Source organism: Haematobia irritans, chromosome 4 (genome assembly GCF_050003625.1).
Source record: "Haematobia irritans isolate KBUSLIRL chromosome 4, ASM5000362v1, whole genome shotgun sequence".
NCBI classification, from domain to species: Eukaryota; Metazoa; Arthropoda; class Insecta; order Diptera; family Muscidae; genus Haematobia; species Haematobia irritans.
The window spans coordinates 73717759-73735434 of NC_134400.1; the positions used below are offsets into that span (position 1 = coordinate 73717759).

Below are 17676 nucleotides of genomic sequence, written 5' to 3' on the forward strand. Positions count from 1 at the left end.
GATAGATCTTTTAGTGCTCTATCCGATGGTAAAAACGGATATTGCGAAATGTGTTTGGGAGTCTCAATATATGGCTTGGAAAAAAGTGGACGCACTTCACCTCAAGAGAAAAGTGACCACTGTGGCCAAATGGAAAAAGATGGGGTTCCAGATTTATATGTGAATGATAGATCTTTTAGTGCCCTATCCGATGGTAGAAACGGATACAGCTAAATGTGTTTGGGAGTCTCAATATATGGCTTGGAAAAAAGTGGACGCACTGCTCCTGGAGAGAAAAGTGACCACTGTGGCCAAATGGAAAAATATGGGGTTCCAGATTTATATGTGAAAGATAGATCTTTTAGTGCTCTATCCGATGGTAAAAACGGATATTGCGAAATGTGTTTGGGAGTCTCAATATATGGCTTGGAAAAAAGTGGACGCACTTCACCTCAAGAGAAAAGTGACCACTGTGGCCAAATGGAAAAAGATGGGGTTCCAGATTTATATGTGAAAGATAGATCTTTTAGTGCTCTATCCGATCGTAAAAACGGATACAGCTAAATGTGTTTGGGAGTCTCAATATATGGCTTGGAAAAAAGTGGACGCACTGCTCCCGGAGAGAAAAGTGACCACTGTGGCCAAATGGAAAAAGATGGGGTTCCAGATTTATATGTGAAAGATAGACCTTTTAGTGCTCTATCCGATGGTAAAAACGGATATGGCGAAATGTGTTTGGGAGTCTCAATATATGGCTTGGAAAAAAGTGGACGCACTTCACCTCAAGAGAAACGTGACCACTGTGGCCAAATGGAAAAAGATGGGGTTCCAGATTTATATGTGAAAGATAGATATTTTAGTGCTCTATCCGATGGTAAAAACGGATACAGCTAAATGTGTTTGGGAGTCTCAATATATGGCTTGGAAAAAAGTGGACGCACTGCTGCCGGAGAGAAAAGTGACCACTGTGGCCAAATGGAAAAAGATGGGGTTCCAGATTTATATGTGAAAGATAGATCTTTTAGTGCTCTATCCGATGGTAAAAACGGATATTACGAAATGTGTTTGGGAGTCTCAATATATGGCTTGGAAAAAAGTGGACGCACTTCACCTCAAGAGAAAAGTGACCACTGTGGCCAAATGGAAAAAGATGGGGTTCCAGATTTATATGTGAAAGATAGATATTTTAGTGCTCTATCCGATGGTAAAAACGGATATTGCGAAATGTGTTTGGGAGTCTCAATATATGGCTTGGAAAAAAGTGGACGCACTTCACCTCAAGAGAAAAGTGACCACTGTGGCCAAATGGAAAAAGATGGGGTTCCAGATTTATATGTGAAAGATAGATCTTTAGTGCTCTATCCGATGGTAAAAACGGATACAGCTAAATGTGTTTGGGAGTCACAATATATGGCTTTGAATAGCGGTTTATATGGGGGCTATATATAATTATGATATGATACTGAACTTTTATGAACTGATATTGACTAATTTGTTCATTATGGTTGGAGACCACACACTCATTTCACGTACTAAATTTTAACCGTATCTGAAATTTGGTGTTTCACAAGGCTGCGGAAATCAAATCTGGGGATCGGTTTATATAAGGTCTATACCTAAATGTGGTCAGATATGGCCCATTTGCAATACCATCCGGCCTACATGAATAACAACTACTTACGCCAAGTTTCAAGTCGATAACTTGTTTTGTTCAGAAGTTAGTGTGATTTCACCATACGGAGATAGGTAGATCGACCGCACATTTCACGACGACCTAGAATATATAGACTTTATAGGGTCTGAAACCAATATTTCGATGTGTTAAAACCGGAATAACGAAGTAATGGCGAAAGGTACAAAAACACAAATTATTTGAATTTCTTGATTTCTTCGGAACTTGTTAATTAATATTCTATTTGAATTAAAAATTTTACTGATTTTGGTCGAAATATTCTAGACCTCGCTTTACGTGGCAGATACGTTAAGTTTTAAGTTTTTAATTGAGGAAATTATTTGTTTTTTGTTCCAATTTTAATTTATTTATAATTAATTGTCGGTTAGATGAATTAATATTCTTATAATCTTACAAAAGTTTAAATTTTTCATAAATTTGCGATTTTAATTATAGTTTGATTTTTCTTTAGATTTGCGTCAAAATTTTATTAAAAAATATGTAGTACGCTGAAAAAAATATTTGCGATTTTAATTATAGTTTGACTTTCCTTTAGATTTACGTCAAAGTTTTATTAAAAAATGTGTAGTACACTGAAAAAAATATTTATGTGATATTAAAGGTTACGCAACCTAAATTTTAGGATACGAAATTTACAAAATATTAAGGACAAATTTCTTTAAAATAATGAAATTTTAATTAAAAGTTTATAATGTTTGCTTCAAAAATTTTTTCATTAAATTTAGGACACAAATTTTGTAAATTTGCGTCCCTCCGTTAAAGTCGCATGTCTTTGAACTAATGCAAATTTTCCTTAATGTAAAGAAACGAATTTTTTATTTGAAGATATTGTCCTTAAATTAACTGAAATATTGAAACTTTAGGTTAAAGTAAAAACTCTTCAAATATAGACTTATTTTGAGGATTTAACGTCTTTGGTTTAAAGTTTTTGGATTTACAATTTCGATTTTTTAACTGGCATTTTTGTACGTGAGTACTATTATTAATAAACCGCGAAAAGAAAATGAAAAATTTGATAAATGAGATTTCTTTTTTTTAAAGAAACCGCATCTTTGGCTCGGAATCAATACCAAAATACTTAAGGGAAGGTCAAAATCTTTGGATCCGAGTAATCTTTTTTTGAGTGTATGTATGTTTATTTCCGAGAAAAATTTTGTTTATTGAATTAAAGTGTTAAAAACATTCACTCATATTGTTTACAATATTTTTGAATTTTATTAAAAAGTTAATTTTTTAAATGATTGCGTTTTCAATTTAAAATATTTTAGTGATATTTCTGTGAATGGAACCCCATCTTTTCTATTTTTCTCTATGAGCAGTGCCCTAAGTTTTTTCCAACCCATATATTGAGGCTCTCAAACACATTTAGCTGTATCCGTTTTTACCATCGGATAGAGCACTAAAAGATTTATCTTTCACATATAAATCTGGAACCCCATCTTTTTCCATTTGGCCACAGTGGTCACTTTTCTCTTGAGGTGAAGTGCGTCCACTTTTTTCCAAGCCATATATTGAGACTCCCAAACACATTTCGCAATATCCGTTTTTACCATCGGATAGAGCACTAAAAGATCTATCTTTCACATATAAATCTGGAACCCCATCTTTTTCCATTTGGCCACAGTGGTCACTTCTCTCTTGAGGTGAAGACTCCCAAACACATTTCGCAATATCAGTTTTTACCATGGGATAGAGCACTAAAAGGTCTATCTTTCACATATAAATCTGGAACCCCATCTTTTTCCATTTGGCCACAGTGGTCACTTTTCTCTTGAGGTGAAGTGCGTCCACTTTTTTCCAACCCATATATTGAGACTCCCAAACACATTTAGCTGTATCCGTTTTTACCATCGGATAGAGCACTAAAATATCTATCTTTCACGTATAAATCTGGAACCCCATCTTTTTCCATTTGGCCACAGTGGTCACTTTTCTCTTGAGGTGAAGTGCGTCCACTTTTTTCCAACCCATATATTGAGACTCCCAAACACATTTCGTAATATCCGTTTTTACCATCGGATAGAGCACTAAAAGATCTATCTTTCACATATAAATCTGGAACCCCATCTTTTTCCATTTGGCCACAGTGGTCACTTTTCTCTTGAGGTGAAGTGCGTCCACTTTTTTCCAAGCCATATATTGAGACTCCCAAACACATTTAGCTGTATCCGTTTTTACCATCGGATAGAGCACTAAAAGATCTATCTTTCACATATAAATCTGGAACCCCATCTTTTTCCATTTGGCCACAGTGGTCACTTTTCTCTTGAGGTGAAGTGCGTCCACTTTTTTCCAAGCCATATATTGAGACTCTATCTTTCACATATAAATCTGGAACCCCATCTTTTTCCATTTGGCCACAGTGGTCACTTTTCTCTCCAGGAGCAGTGCGTCCACTTTTTTCCAAGCCATATATTGAGACTCCCAAACACATTTAGCTGTATCCGTTTCTACCATCGGATAGAGCACTAAAAGGTCTATCTTTCACATATAAATCTGGAACCCCATCTTTTTCCATATGGCCACAGTGGTCACTTTTCTCTTGAGGTGAAGTGCGTCCACTTTTTTCCAAGCCATATATTGAGACTCCCAAACACATTTCGCCATATCCGTTTTTACCATCGGATAGAGCACTAAAAGATCTATCTTTCACATATAAATCTGGAACCCCATCTTTTTCCATTTGGCCACAGTGGTCACTTTTCTCTCCAGGAGCAGTGCGTCCACTTTTTTCCAAGCCATATATTGAGACTCCCAAACACATTTAGCTGTATCCGTTTTTACCATCGGATAGAGCACTAAAAGATCTATCTTTCACATATAAATCTGGAACCCCATCTTTTTCCATTTGGCCACAGTGGTCACTTTTCTCTCCGGGAGCAGTGCGTCCACTTTTTTCCAAGCCATATAGTGAGACTCCCAAACACATTTAGCTGTATCCGTTTTTACCATCGGATAGAGCACTAAAGGATCTATCTTTCACATATAAATCTGGAACCCCATCTTTTTCCATTTGGCCACAGTGGTCACTTTTCTCTTAGGGTGAAGTGCGTCCACTTTTTTCCAAGCCATATATTGAGACTCCCAAACACATTTCGCAATATCCGTTTTTACCATCGGATAGAGCACTAAAATATCTATCTTTCACATATAAATCTGGAACCCCATCTTTTTCCATTTGGCCACAGTGGTCACTTTTCTCTCCGGGAGCAGTGCGTCCACTTTTTTCCAAGCCATATATTGAGACTCCCAAACACATTTCGTAATATCCGTCACTTTTCTCTCCGGGAGCAGTGCGTCCACTTTTTTCCAAGCCATATAGTGAGACTCCCAAACACATTTAGCTGTATCCGTTTTTACCATCGGATAGAGCACTAAAAGATCTATCTTTCACATATAAATCTGGAACCCCATCTTTTTCCATTTGGCCACAGTGGTCACTTTTCTCTACGGGAGCAGTGCGTCCACTTTTTTTCAAGCCATATAGTGAGACTCCCAAACACATTTAGCTGCATCCGTTTTTACCATCGGATAGAGCACTAAAAGATCTATCTTTCATATATAAATCTGGAACCCCATCTTTTTCCATTTGGCCACAGTGGTCACTTTTCTCTCCAGGAGCAGTGCGTCCACTTTTTTCCAAGCCATATATTGAGACTCCCAAACACATTTCGCAATATCCGTTTTTACCATCGGATAGAGCACTAAAATATCTATCTTTCACATATAAATCTGGAACCCCATCTTTTTCCATTTGGCCACAGTGGTCACTTTTCTCTTGAGGTGAAGTGCGTCCACTTTTTTCCAAGCCATATATTGAGACTCCCAAACACATTTCGTAATATCCGTTTTTACCATCGGATAGAGCACTAAAAGATCTATCTTTCACATATAAATCTGGAACCCCATCTTTTTCCATTTGGCCACAGTGGTCACTTTTCTCTCCAGGAGCAGTGCGTCCACTTTTTTCCAAGCCATATATTGAGACTCCCAAACACATTTAGCTGTATCCGTTTTTACCATCGGATAGAGCACTAAAATATCTATATTTCACATATAAATCTGGAACCCCATCTTTTTCCATTTGGCCACAGTGGTCACTTTTCTCTTGAGGTGAAGTGCGTCCACTTTTTTCCAAGCCATATAGTGAGACTCCCAAACACATTTAGCTGTATCCGTTTTTACCATCGGATAGAGCACTAAAGGATCTATCTTTCACATATAAATCTGGAACCCCATCTTTTTCCATTTGGCCACAGTGGTAACTTTTCTCTTAGGGTGAAGTGCGTCCACTTTTTTCCAAGCCATATATTGAGACTCCCAAACACATTTCGCAATATCCGTTTTTACCATCGGATAGAGCACTAAAATATCTATCTTTCACATATAAATCTGGAACCCCATCTTTTTCCATTTGGCCACAGTGGTCACTTTTCTCTCCGGGAGCAGTGCGTCCACTTTTTTCCAAGCCATATATTGAGACTCCCAAACACATTTAGCTGTATCCGTTTTTACCATCGGATAGAGCACTAAAATATCTATCTTTCACATATAAATCTGGAACCCCATCTTTTTCCATTTGGCCACAGTGGTCACTTTTCTCTCCGGGAGCAGTGCGTCCACTTTTTTCCAAGCCATATATTGAGACTCCCAAACACATTTAGCTGTATCCGTTTTTACCATCGGATAGAGCACTAAAATATCTATCTTTCACATATAAATCTGGAACCCCATCTTTTTCCATTTGGCCACAGTGGTCACTTTTCTCTCCGGGAGCAGTGCGTCCACTTTTTTCCAAGCCATATATTGAGACTCCCAAACACATTTCGCAATATCCGTTTTTACCATCGGATAGAGCACTAAAAGATCTATCTTTCACATATAAATCTGGAACCCCATCTTTTTCCATTTGGCCACAGTGGTCACTTTTCTCTCCGGGAGCAGTGCGTCCACTTTTTTCCAAGCCATATATTGAGACTCCCAAACACATTTAGCTGTATCCGTTTTTACCATCGGATAGACCACTAAAATATCTATCTTTCACATATAAATCTGGAACCCCATCTTTTTCCATTTGGCCACAGTGGTCACTTTTCTCTCCGGGAGCAGTGCGTCCACTTTTTTCCAAGCCATATATTGAGACTCCCAAACACATTTCGCAATATCCGTTTTTACCATCGGATAGAGCACTAAAAGATCTATCTTTCACATATAAATCTGGAACCCCATCTTTTTCCATTTGGCCACAGTGGTCACTTTTCTCTCTGTTTCGTATATGCAACATTACTCCGATTCGGAAGATTTCTGGCAAAAGGTTTTAATTCCAATCGAAAGCTATGGTGTCAGTTTACCTTTGGTTAAAATTTGGCTTTTCTATCTCTTCCCGTTTGGCCAATATGTGCCAATTTCTACGGAGGATTGTATCGCAAAAAAAAATTTTTATTCGTATATAACTCATTTTTTCACATATAGGTGGCGCTGAAACGAATTTTCATATACGGATTTATTTTCCCTTACATTGTAACGACACCAAGCACATATGGCCCCATTTAAACTTAAACCGCACACTAGATATGCTAGTGTTCTCGACACGTCAGATAGCACTCCTGATATCGGCTATAACGGGTCGCTGCCTGATAGGCGATTTTGCAAAAACTATAGGCGCGAAGTATAATGACTATTGTATGAGCTGTCATGATGCGGAGGAAAAGGAATCAATTAAACACCTCTTGTGTGAGTGTCCTGCATTTTGTGTAAAGCGCAAGCAACTTTTAGGAGCATATAGCTTCAGATTACTGGCGGATCTGGAAAACGTTAACTTAAGCAGTCTGCTAATGTTTTTGGAACAATCTGGTTGGTTCAACAAAGAAAAACAATCAAGAAGGTTCAGCGGTTAAGACTAGAAGTGCCCATATGTAATAGGTACTTTTAGTTAATGTGGTATCACAATGGACTGAATAGTCTAAGTGAGCCTGAATCTTAATCGGGCTGCCACTTTAACCTAACAGTGTACAAGAAGTACCGAAATGGATGGCTTTTGAAGTTTTCGTATGGCATATGTTATATGCCATTTATGTGTGACTGAAAAATACTTCGTTTGTTATCATACCGAGCTTTTAATAGCTCAATAGCCTTGTTATAATTTTCAGGGGTAATATCAAGCGATTGTATTAGCCGTACAGCATTGTCAGTCAGGTACGATCTTAAATATTGAAATTTTGCTATTGGTGCCAATTCCTTTTCATTGTGAACAAGCATCGTGAACATGTTAAAAAATAACCAGTCTTTGTGGTTTCCAGAAATTTACCTATGTTCAATTTGGGTTGGGTTACGTGTGTGCTTGAAAGGAACATCTCTGATGTTTCAACTCTCAGTAAAACTATACGCTCAACAATTTTTGATTTAATTTCAAAATACGCTTCCTCAAATTGTTCTCGGTGATTTTTGTTAAATTGGGACTCGTCCAACAATTCGAGTTCAGATTGTAGTTGTTCTAGCGAAAGAAATTGGCGATCCAACATACCCAATTTTACTTCAAGTTGTGATATTGACATAGAGTCAAAAATACCTAAGTCAATTTTGGTGGAAATAAGGCTCTTTATCAATTGCTGCCTCCTAAGTATTCTGTTGCTAATATTGCTATCACTTTGAGGTAAGGTGATAGACCCAATGGAGCTCTCGTCTTCGTTGACCATTTTTGATAGCGGTGAATAATAGTTTTAATGGATACTGGAGTATCCGGTTCGAAGGACCTGGATGGATGAGGATGACGAGCTTCTTCGTCAGCCTTTACTTGCGAAGTAAGCGATAAAAAACAACTTTTATTTATTTTAATTCAAAAACGTTCATTTTTCATAATTAACTTTGTTAATTCAATTGTTCTAGTCGAAGACAAAATTCAACTAACTCCTTGTCTGCATGCCAAAAAAATCAACCCAGTCTTAAAGCAGACAAGTTTAATAGAAAAACATATGCACTAACTTATAATACCCTGTTCCACAGTGTGGCGCAGGGTATAAATATATGAGAAGAGAGAATTGCATTGATCTCATTACACCAGTTATTGCGCTCATCATCTTTAGTACTAAATGAATAATTGTTTTGACCAATCTCCAAAGATTCTGTATTTGTACATTGATGATGAACCGCTACTCTTTCGGCTAAGAGTGACGCAATAATGGTAGAGTTGTTGTAGATCGGAATGTGATTGGTATGCAATGCATGATAATTTGCAAACATGTTTTTGGCGATTACAAAGGCAGGGAGGCCTAAACAAATTGTTTTTAATAATTTCCAAAATGTTATTAAATGTCACGATCACACAAGCTGGTTTTTGATATTGTTTTTCGTTTTAGCGAGACGAAAAATGTCCAAAAATTTGCACACATTAATTGATAATAAATAGAAGTTTTATTTTGAAAGCTTGAAAATTTTGAAATTTTAAATTGTATATAAGTATTTTGTTTTTCACAAATGTCACCTAGGTTGTTTTGCGATTTGAAAGGGATAAAAAATGTAATTTCAAAATGTCCACTTTTCCACAAAAGTCACTTAATTTTTGTTTGTTTAAATAATTTATACACAAAAGATTGTTAATTAATTTATTCACTTTTTTGTCCATAGGTCACTGTTCACTTTTTATTTATAAGTAACTGAACGTTTTTATTAAAACCGATTTATTATTAAAAACACACTATTCGTTTCGAAGCTGACCAAATGTTTAGTGGGGGCATAAATTCCCACTACACTTATATGGGTTTTTGAGATCGACATTGACCTCTACAAATGTCATTTATGTCCGTCTGATTTTACCGCACTTTGCCTTTCAAATTTATAAGACTTTTATATTTGTTAGTTTTCGATGTAATATGTTTTATTTTATTCTTTATTTATTTCTATATAATTTCACTTCAGTTTATTTTACTTTTGTATATTTAGTTCACAATGTAAAATTTGCAAATGTAAGTTAATTTCTTTTAGTATAAATATTAATGTATATTTATTTGGTTTATGATTGATCTTTTCGTTGTTTGTTTGATGAACGCGACCGACGCAAGGGTTTAACGACTACAGACTTCTTGCTTGCCTTTATGTTGGTCAATGGCAAAGCAAAGAAGAAATGCTCTTTTGCAATAGCAACAATTGCAACACTCACTCTCTACACTAGCTGTAGGTGATGTTGAGTGCTGTTATTGTAATTAAAAACATGATTGAATCCGAGATTTTCGTGATTGAAATCAAACAAGTTTTGTGTGTAGATTCAAGATGAGTGAGCGAACGAAACTGGGCACAAATGGACAGATGGACAGAAACTAGATTGCTAAGTCACATAAAGTGCTGCAGGCAGATCATGACGAAATATGTGTAACGACTCAATACCATGGAACATTACCTACACCCAAAAAATGTGAGCCCACCATGAAAGAAAATGTAGGTTAATTTTAGAAAATTTTACCTAAAATATTTTACTAATAGTATCATGATACAAATAAGTTAATAGTTTTTGTTATGTTGAAGAAAATTTATAAAGATAATAAAATTTTAAGAAAATTTAATATTTTGAAGGAACAAAGGCTAAGTTTGGGTCTACATTTTAATTCTTTTATATCGTTACAATCTTTTATAAAATCTGATGAAGTTCATAACTATTTACAGCCTATTTCTGATATCCGAAATCTAGTCTTCGTTTGCATAAAAAACGAAATTCAGCTGATTTCGCTTTCTCTAAGTCCTATCTATTCGACAAGTGAAACGAAAATCAATGCAAACGAAAGTGTAATGTTACCCACATTGGGGTTCTCTAGATCAAGGACGAGGGAACTCCTTTTGACAGCCGACTTCAAAAACGGCGTTTCACATTGCACTGAAGTACTTAAAGAGCGTTTCAAGCTCCGCTAAAAAACGTTTTGCTGTTTGGTTGAATTCATGACCCTTTGTATGCCAGGCGGTCCATTGTACAACGGTGGCTCCCATTTAAGGGGCACGGCAAATTCCCATATATAAAAATTACTTCAACTTTAAGCACTTAAGCGACTAAAGTCGCACAGCGGTAACACTGAATAGGGAATAGGGAAACTAACACTGAATAGGGGAATTCCATACCTTATTCTAGTTAATGAACTATTTTTTCTGCTTTCTGTTTATGATTTGTTTACTGAAAAAAAGTAAATTTTATTGTTTTAAACAGAATTTAACTTAAACTCAAAAATAAATCAGTAAGCAGTATAAAATTATAAATCTTTGATGCAAGTTTTGTTATAACTTGATGGGGTATAGACTAAAGTAACTTTTCAAAAAGTTTTGTCCTCTTACAATTTCAATACCTACAAATATAAGAACATCATAAACCGATGTTTTTTCAAAAAAGGTTTGCGTCATTGTATGTTACCTGATAATTGAAGATTCCGAACTGAAAAGTATAAAATTATAAATCTTTGATGCAAATTTTATTATAACTTGATGGGGGAAAGACTAAAGTAACTTCTCATAAAGTTTATATTCTTCAAAATGGATTATAAAAGAAAAGTAATATTGAAAAAATAGTGTTTTTAGGGGCTAAACTTAATACCCACATTTAGTTTCGAAGGCACTTTTTTTTGGTGTGAAAATGGCAGTAAAACGAACAAATAAATAAATTTCTTACTAAGCATTTATTACAAAATTACTGAACTCTAATTATTGCAGAAACATGAAAATGTAAATACATACTCAAAAATCATGGAGCTACTGTAAATATCAGCAGAGAAAAAATTTTGCCAAATAAACGTTGATGCCATAATGGTTTTTGGTATATAGCGATCTAAGAAAAAACAAAATAAACTAATTCCACAATATCTTTCATCCACATTTATTTCTAGGGTGTTATGAGCCAATCCATCAATTGGGATATGTTGGAAACTCAGTATTATTCTGATGGGAAATATTGTGAGCGCTTGTCTAAAATGGTGACTGTTATAGACGATGCTTTTACTGCAGGACAAACATTCATTAAAAATTTCAACCAATCCCTGATTGAACTGAAAAAGGATATCAAATATATGAAAGAGATGCAAAAGGATTGCTTACGCGGGGCTGATATTGATAGTCTAGCAAATAATTCACTTACAAAATTAATGGAATTAATCCTTCCAAAACCAAGTATAGATGAAAAGATAGACATAAAAAAATTAAATTGGTGGGAACGAGAAGCGTTGCAATTTATGAGAGGCATGATGGATGAATGCACACACCTAAAAAATTTTTCTGTTCCTCGAGAAACCTCCTTAATAATTGCAGTATGTGCAAAGGATGATGCATATGTTCCAAGAGATGGGTGTACTAGTTTGGAAGAAATTTGGCCGGGTGCCGAAATTCGTTATTTAGATGCTGGCCACGTGAGTGCTTATGTCCTCCACCAAAAACTTTTTAGGTAAGTCTTCACAAACACACACATTACATGATTACTTTTAACTGTATGGTGGGTACTAAGTTCGAGTTTACCCGTTAAAATCAAAATTAAATCAGTAAAAATGTATAAAATTATACCTCATTGATGCAAATTTTAGTACAACTTGATGGGGAACAGCCCAAAGCAACTTTTCATAAAGTTTATATTCTTTAAAATATATTATTAAAGAAAAGTAATCGTGAAAATTTTAGCGGCTAACATCGTCATTTTTTCACGATTACTTTTCTTTAATAATCCATTTTAAGGAATACAAACTTTGTGAAAATTTGCTTTGGGCTATTCCCCATCAAGTTATAATAAAACTTGCAACAAATATGTATAATTTTATGCCTTTTTTACTGATTTAGTTTTCACTTTAGCGGCTAAACTCGAACTTAATACTCACCTTAAAGGTGGGTATTAATTAATTATTTTTCTTTAGTAATCCATTTTAAGGAATACAAACTTTGTGAAAATTTGCTTTGGGATATTTACCATCAAGTTCTTATAAAATTTGCAATAAAGATGTATAACTGTATGCCTTTTTTACTGATTTAGTTTTCACTTTAGCGGCTGAGCTCGAACTTTGTACTCATCTTAAAGGTAGGTATTAAGTTCGAACACAGCCGCTAAAATCGCAATTTTTCACGATTATTTGTCTTTAGTAGTCCATTTTTAAGAATATACACTTTATTAAAAGTTGCTTTCCACATCAAGTTATAATAAAATATTCAACTAAGTACCCACCTTTAACTCGAACTAAATACCCACCTTTACAATGTGCAGAGTCTGCACTGCAGGAAGCACATATATTATTGGATACTGCCGAAACATTAATATGTTTGTTGTATGTGAACATATTATATGTTTCGAAGCATTTTGAGCCCAAAAATATTATATGCTTGGAAGAATTCTCCCCAAAGAAGATTGTGCTCATTCCCTCACATAATTTTCACTTCTACGAAATTTGTAAGTCCTTGGCACTTTTTTCTGTAATACAAATAATGTTGAAGAAATTAATCAATTTTACAATTTTTTAAAAATTTACCTTTCGCCTGGACGGAAAAATGACCCGAGGACCGCACAGTTTGTAAGCCATCACACTATCCACTGGGCTATGTAGCTGTTATGGTCATCAATAGACAATTATCGTTATAAGTTATATTATGTATCATAGTCTGCAGCGCCCACGAGCCGATGCAAACAAAACATTATTTAACAGAAACCAATAACAAAATTGTAATACAAAACTGTTATTGGTAAAGGGTGATACTGTCAAAATTTGGTCAATATAAACTTGACGTATTTCTTTCAATTTTGCATTTAAAAAACCTGAACACCCCTCATTTTGAAGGAATGTTGCTCCTATTTTGATTTTGGAATTCACTCTTCAGTTGTCAAAATGCCGTCCAAGCAAGGAGAGCAGCGTATCAAAATTTTGCTCGCGCATCGCGAAAATCCGAGCTACTCGCACGCCGTTACAAATGTAATTAAAGTTACAAATGTAATTAAAGTGTTTGGAAACGTTTGTCGACAGCCAGGAAGTCTGGATCGGGGAGAAATCGAAAACCGGAAGCCGCTGAGACGACAAAGAGAGTTGCTGGTAGTTTCAAGCGAAACCCTAAGCTCTCTCTCCGAGATGCCGCAAATAAGCTGGGTGTATCGTCTACAACCGTGCATCGAGCCAAAAAACGAGCCGGACTATCGACTTACAAGAAGGTAGTGACTCCAAATCGCGATGATAAACAAAATACGACGCCAAAGCGCGATCCCGGAGGCTGTACACGACGATGCTGACGAAGTTTGACTGCGTGGTAATGGACGACGAAACCTACGTCAAAGCTGACTACAAGCAGCTTCCGGGACAGGAGTTTTATACGGCAAAAGGAAGGGAAAGGTAGCAGATATTTTCAAGCACATAAAACTGTCAAAGTTCGCAAAGAAATATCTGGTTTGGGAAGCCATCTGTACCTGTGGCTTGAAAAGCAGCATTTTCATAGCTTCCGGGACTGTCAACCAAGAAATTTACGTGAAAGAGTGTTTGAATAAACGTCTGCTGCCTTTCCTGAAGAAACACGGTAGTTCCGTACTGTTTTGGCCGGATTTGGTATCTTGCCATTACGGTAAAAAGGCCATGGAGTGGTACGCCGCCAACAACGTGCAGGTGGTTCCCAAGGACAAGAACCCTCCCAACACGTCAGAGCTCAGCCCAATACTGGGCTATTGTCAAGCGGAACCTAAAGAAGACCAAAAAAAACTGCGAAGGACGAGCAGCAGTTCAAGGCAAACTTGCTTTCTGCGGCGAAGAAGGTGGACAAGGTGGCTGCACAAAATCTGATGGCAGGTGTCAAGCGTGAGGCCCGGCAATTCGGATTTGGAAAAGCGAAAGCCTAACTGAATATTTTTCCTGAATTTTATACTAATTGAACTTGAAAAAGAAATTTAATTTATTTTTTAAATAAACGATTTCAACGCGTTTTCCCCTGACCAAATTTTGACCTATCACCCTTTATAAAAGTTTGAAATTTTGGAAGGAATTCAAAAACTCTAACAAAAGAAGAACGTGGAGTCGAGTGTAAACATACATAAATAATTTTATAATATACATATAAATTTATTTAGGCGTGAACAGTTTTTTACTAGCATTTAACACCATTTTAAATGGATTTAAAACTTATCGTGTTTTGTACTTAATTTCATTTTTACCTTTAAGCCCGGTATTAAGTTGGCATTATCGGTCTAAAATGACCATATTTTGCCTTTTACTTTTCTTTAATACTTCGTTTTAAAGAAAATAATTGTTTTAGCTGCAAAACTCGAACTTAATGCGCGCTTTTATATTTGAAGATGTCCGTCAACTCCTCTTGGACTACTTATTAATAAAGAGGAAGTAAACTTTGTTTTTATACATGTTTTTGTTTAATTTTTCACTATTTCTTCCTTTTGTCATTTTACTGTCCCAACTCTAAAAAGAGTATTTTCGTAGTGCCCTTTCGTTATTTTTATGAAGATCCCTTTATAATTTTTGTATATTTTCCACCGTTTTTTTTAATTTCCTTTGCATGAATATTTTGACTTACTCCTCGTACGTACCGATTTCTTTTAACGAACCAAGAAAAATATTATGCCCATAATGCCAAAAGATAAACAAAACACATTTCCACACATACATAAAATGCTGCTCTCAAGGCGAAAACACATGCTGTTTTTTTTCAAATGTCTATTCTCTTGGTTCCGAAAGAAAAAAGAAAAAGATTTAAATTGAGGATCCTAAATCCCTGCCTACCCGTGTTTGGCCGGCGCTTAAGAGCGCCACTAGACCAGCTAATTTGGTTACAGGCACTATGCAGTGCCACTTCAACAGAGAAAAATAAAAGCCGGTTGATTAGGCTCTGTGTAAAATTTTTCTGACTTTTTTTGAAAAAAAGCATTCTATAAGTACTCCGGGGTTCAAACTATTGCAGTATACTGGTAATGATGTAAATCGAGCCTGTATAATTGCTAAAAACGAGCTCAACTTGTTTCTGCTTCCTTCAATGTGCAATACAGACACTGTCGTTGCAAGTTTAGAAATAGCCAAATGCAAATATTGGGTATCTTCGGTCTACATGGGACATGACAGGGAGATGCCTCCATATGCCGTTAAGATCTTAGTGGAGGAGTCACTGAAAACAAAGACGAAACTCATTATGGGATGCGATGCGAATGCACATCATAGTATATGGGGAAGTAGTGATACTAATGCAAGGGGAGAGTCGCTAATAGAGTTTATTTTGCGTACTAATCTGGTAGTTTGCAACAAGGGAGATGTCCCAACCTTTGTCACTAAAAACAGGCAAGAGGTTTTGGACATCACCTTGGCCTCGCAAGAACTGAATGAAATGATATCTGAGTGGCAGGTTTTAAGTGAACACAGCTTCTCAGATCATCGCTACATCAGTTTCAAATTTGATGTTCATATCACCAAGATCATATTTCCGCCAAATGTTAGGAAAGCTGACTGGAATAGGTATAGGGAATCGTTCAATATGATGATACCGGAAATAACAGAGACAAATATGAGAAATGTGCAAGATATCGAACACGCAGTGGAGCGGATTACTAAGGCCTTCAACATCTCACTGAAAGCTGCATGCCCTAGAGGAAAGCCAAGGGGGAAACATCGACCACCATGGTGGTCTACGGAAATAAGTAATATGAGGAAATCCTGCAGGAAGCTCTTTAACAAGGCAAAGTCCACCAGAGCCCCTGAGGACTGGGACGCTTACAAGAAGAATCTGAGAGGATACAAGCGAGAACTGAGAAAGGCTCAGCATAACTCTTGGAATGCTTACTGCAGCAGTATTGAGAATACGTCCGAGGCTTCCAGACTACGGAAGGTTCTAGCATCCACCAACTCCGCTCCAGGTTTCATTAAAACATCGGAGGGCAATTGGACAACGTCCAGTGAGGAGACGCTGGAGGTACTATTGGACACACATTTTCCTGGAAATCAGACGGTTGAACCATGTACTGGCGGTGCCACAGTTGCTCAGCGGTCGTTTCCTGTCGAGGACATTGTATCGGAAACTAGAATAAGATGGGCGCTAAATAGCTTTGGACCATTCAAATCCCCTGAACCTGATGGAATTACTCCGGCGGAGTTACAAGCTGTAACTGACAAAATTATCCCCTGGTTGTCGGTGATATATAAAGGATGTATCAACTTATCATATATCCCAGGAAAGTGGAGGGAAACAAAAGTCGTTTTCATACCTAAAGCGGGAAAAGCCTCTCACTCGAGGGCGAAGGATTTCCGACCAATCAGTTTATCCTCATTCCTACTTAAGACTCTGGAGAGGATGATAGATATTTATCTTAGAACTAGCATCGATTCAAGTTTGTTCTCGAAACGACAGTATGCGTACTCGAAGGGCAGGTCTACTGAGACCGCACTACATGAACTAGTCAGCTTTATTGAAAGCTCACTATCTGTCAAAGAATACACAATCGTGGCGTTTCTAGACATCGAAGGGGCGTTCAATAATGTCCATCCGAGCTCGATATTAAATGGACTGACAACTCTGAATGTTTATCCATGTATACTCAGGCTGTTAGACGAACTGCTAATGAAGAGACGTATTTCAGCCACACTAGGACAAGCAAACATACAAAAGTATGTGAACAGAGGCACTCCCCAAGGAGGAGTTCTATCACCTCTTCTTTGGAATGTTGCTATAAATAGCCTTCTGGTTACTCTAGAAAAAGAAAGGATAAAAGTGGTGGCATACGCAGATGATGTAGCTCTGGCAGTCAGGGGAAAATTCCCATCCACAATCAGAGATATTATTCAGAGGGCCCTCCGGATGACTGAACAATGGGCGAAAGACAATGGTCTTGGGGTAAATCCTGCAAAAACAGAATTAGTCATGTACTGCAAAGATCGCAAAACTCCCACGGTTAGGCCTATTTCCTTAGGGGGTATTGAAATTCCCTTTGGTGATTGTGCAAAATACCTTGGCGTTATTTTGGACAGGAAGCTGAACTTTAAGCTTAATATTGAAGAAAGGGCGAGGAAGGCAACTGTAGCTTTGTACTC

General features: G+C 36.8%; 1 protein-coding gene across 5 annotated transcripts in view; it reads left to right on the top strand.

Annotated features, from left to right (window-relative positions):
* Positions 1-17676, top strand: part of LOC142232660 (protein ABHD18) — a gene marked incomplete in the record, with an annotated part of 369540 nt that overhangs the window by 186389 nt on the left and 165475 nt on the right. For all 5 annotated transcript variants that reach the window (XR_012721159.1, XM_075303305.1, XM_075303303.1 and 2 more), the window contains 1 exon segment: positions 11530-12080. Coding sequence is in view for 4 of the 5 variants with exons in the window: in XM_075303305.1 (XP_075159420.1) it covers positions 11530-12080 (551 nt within the window).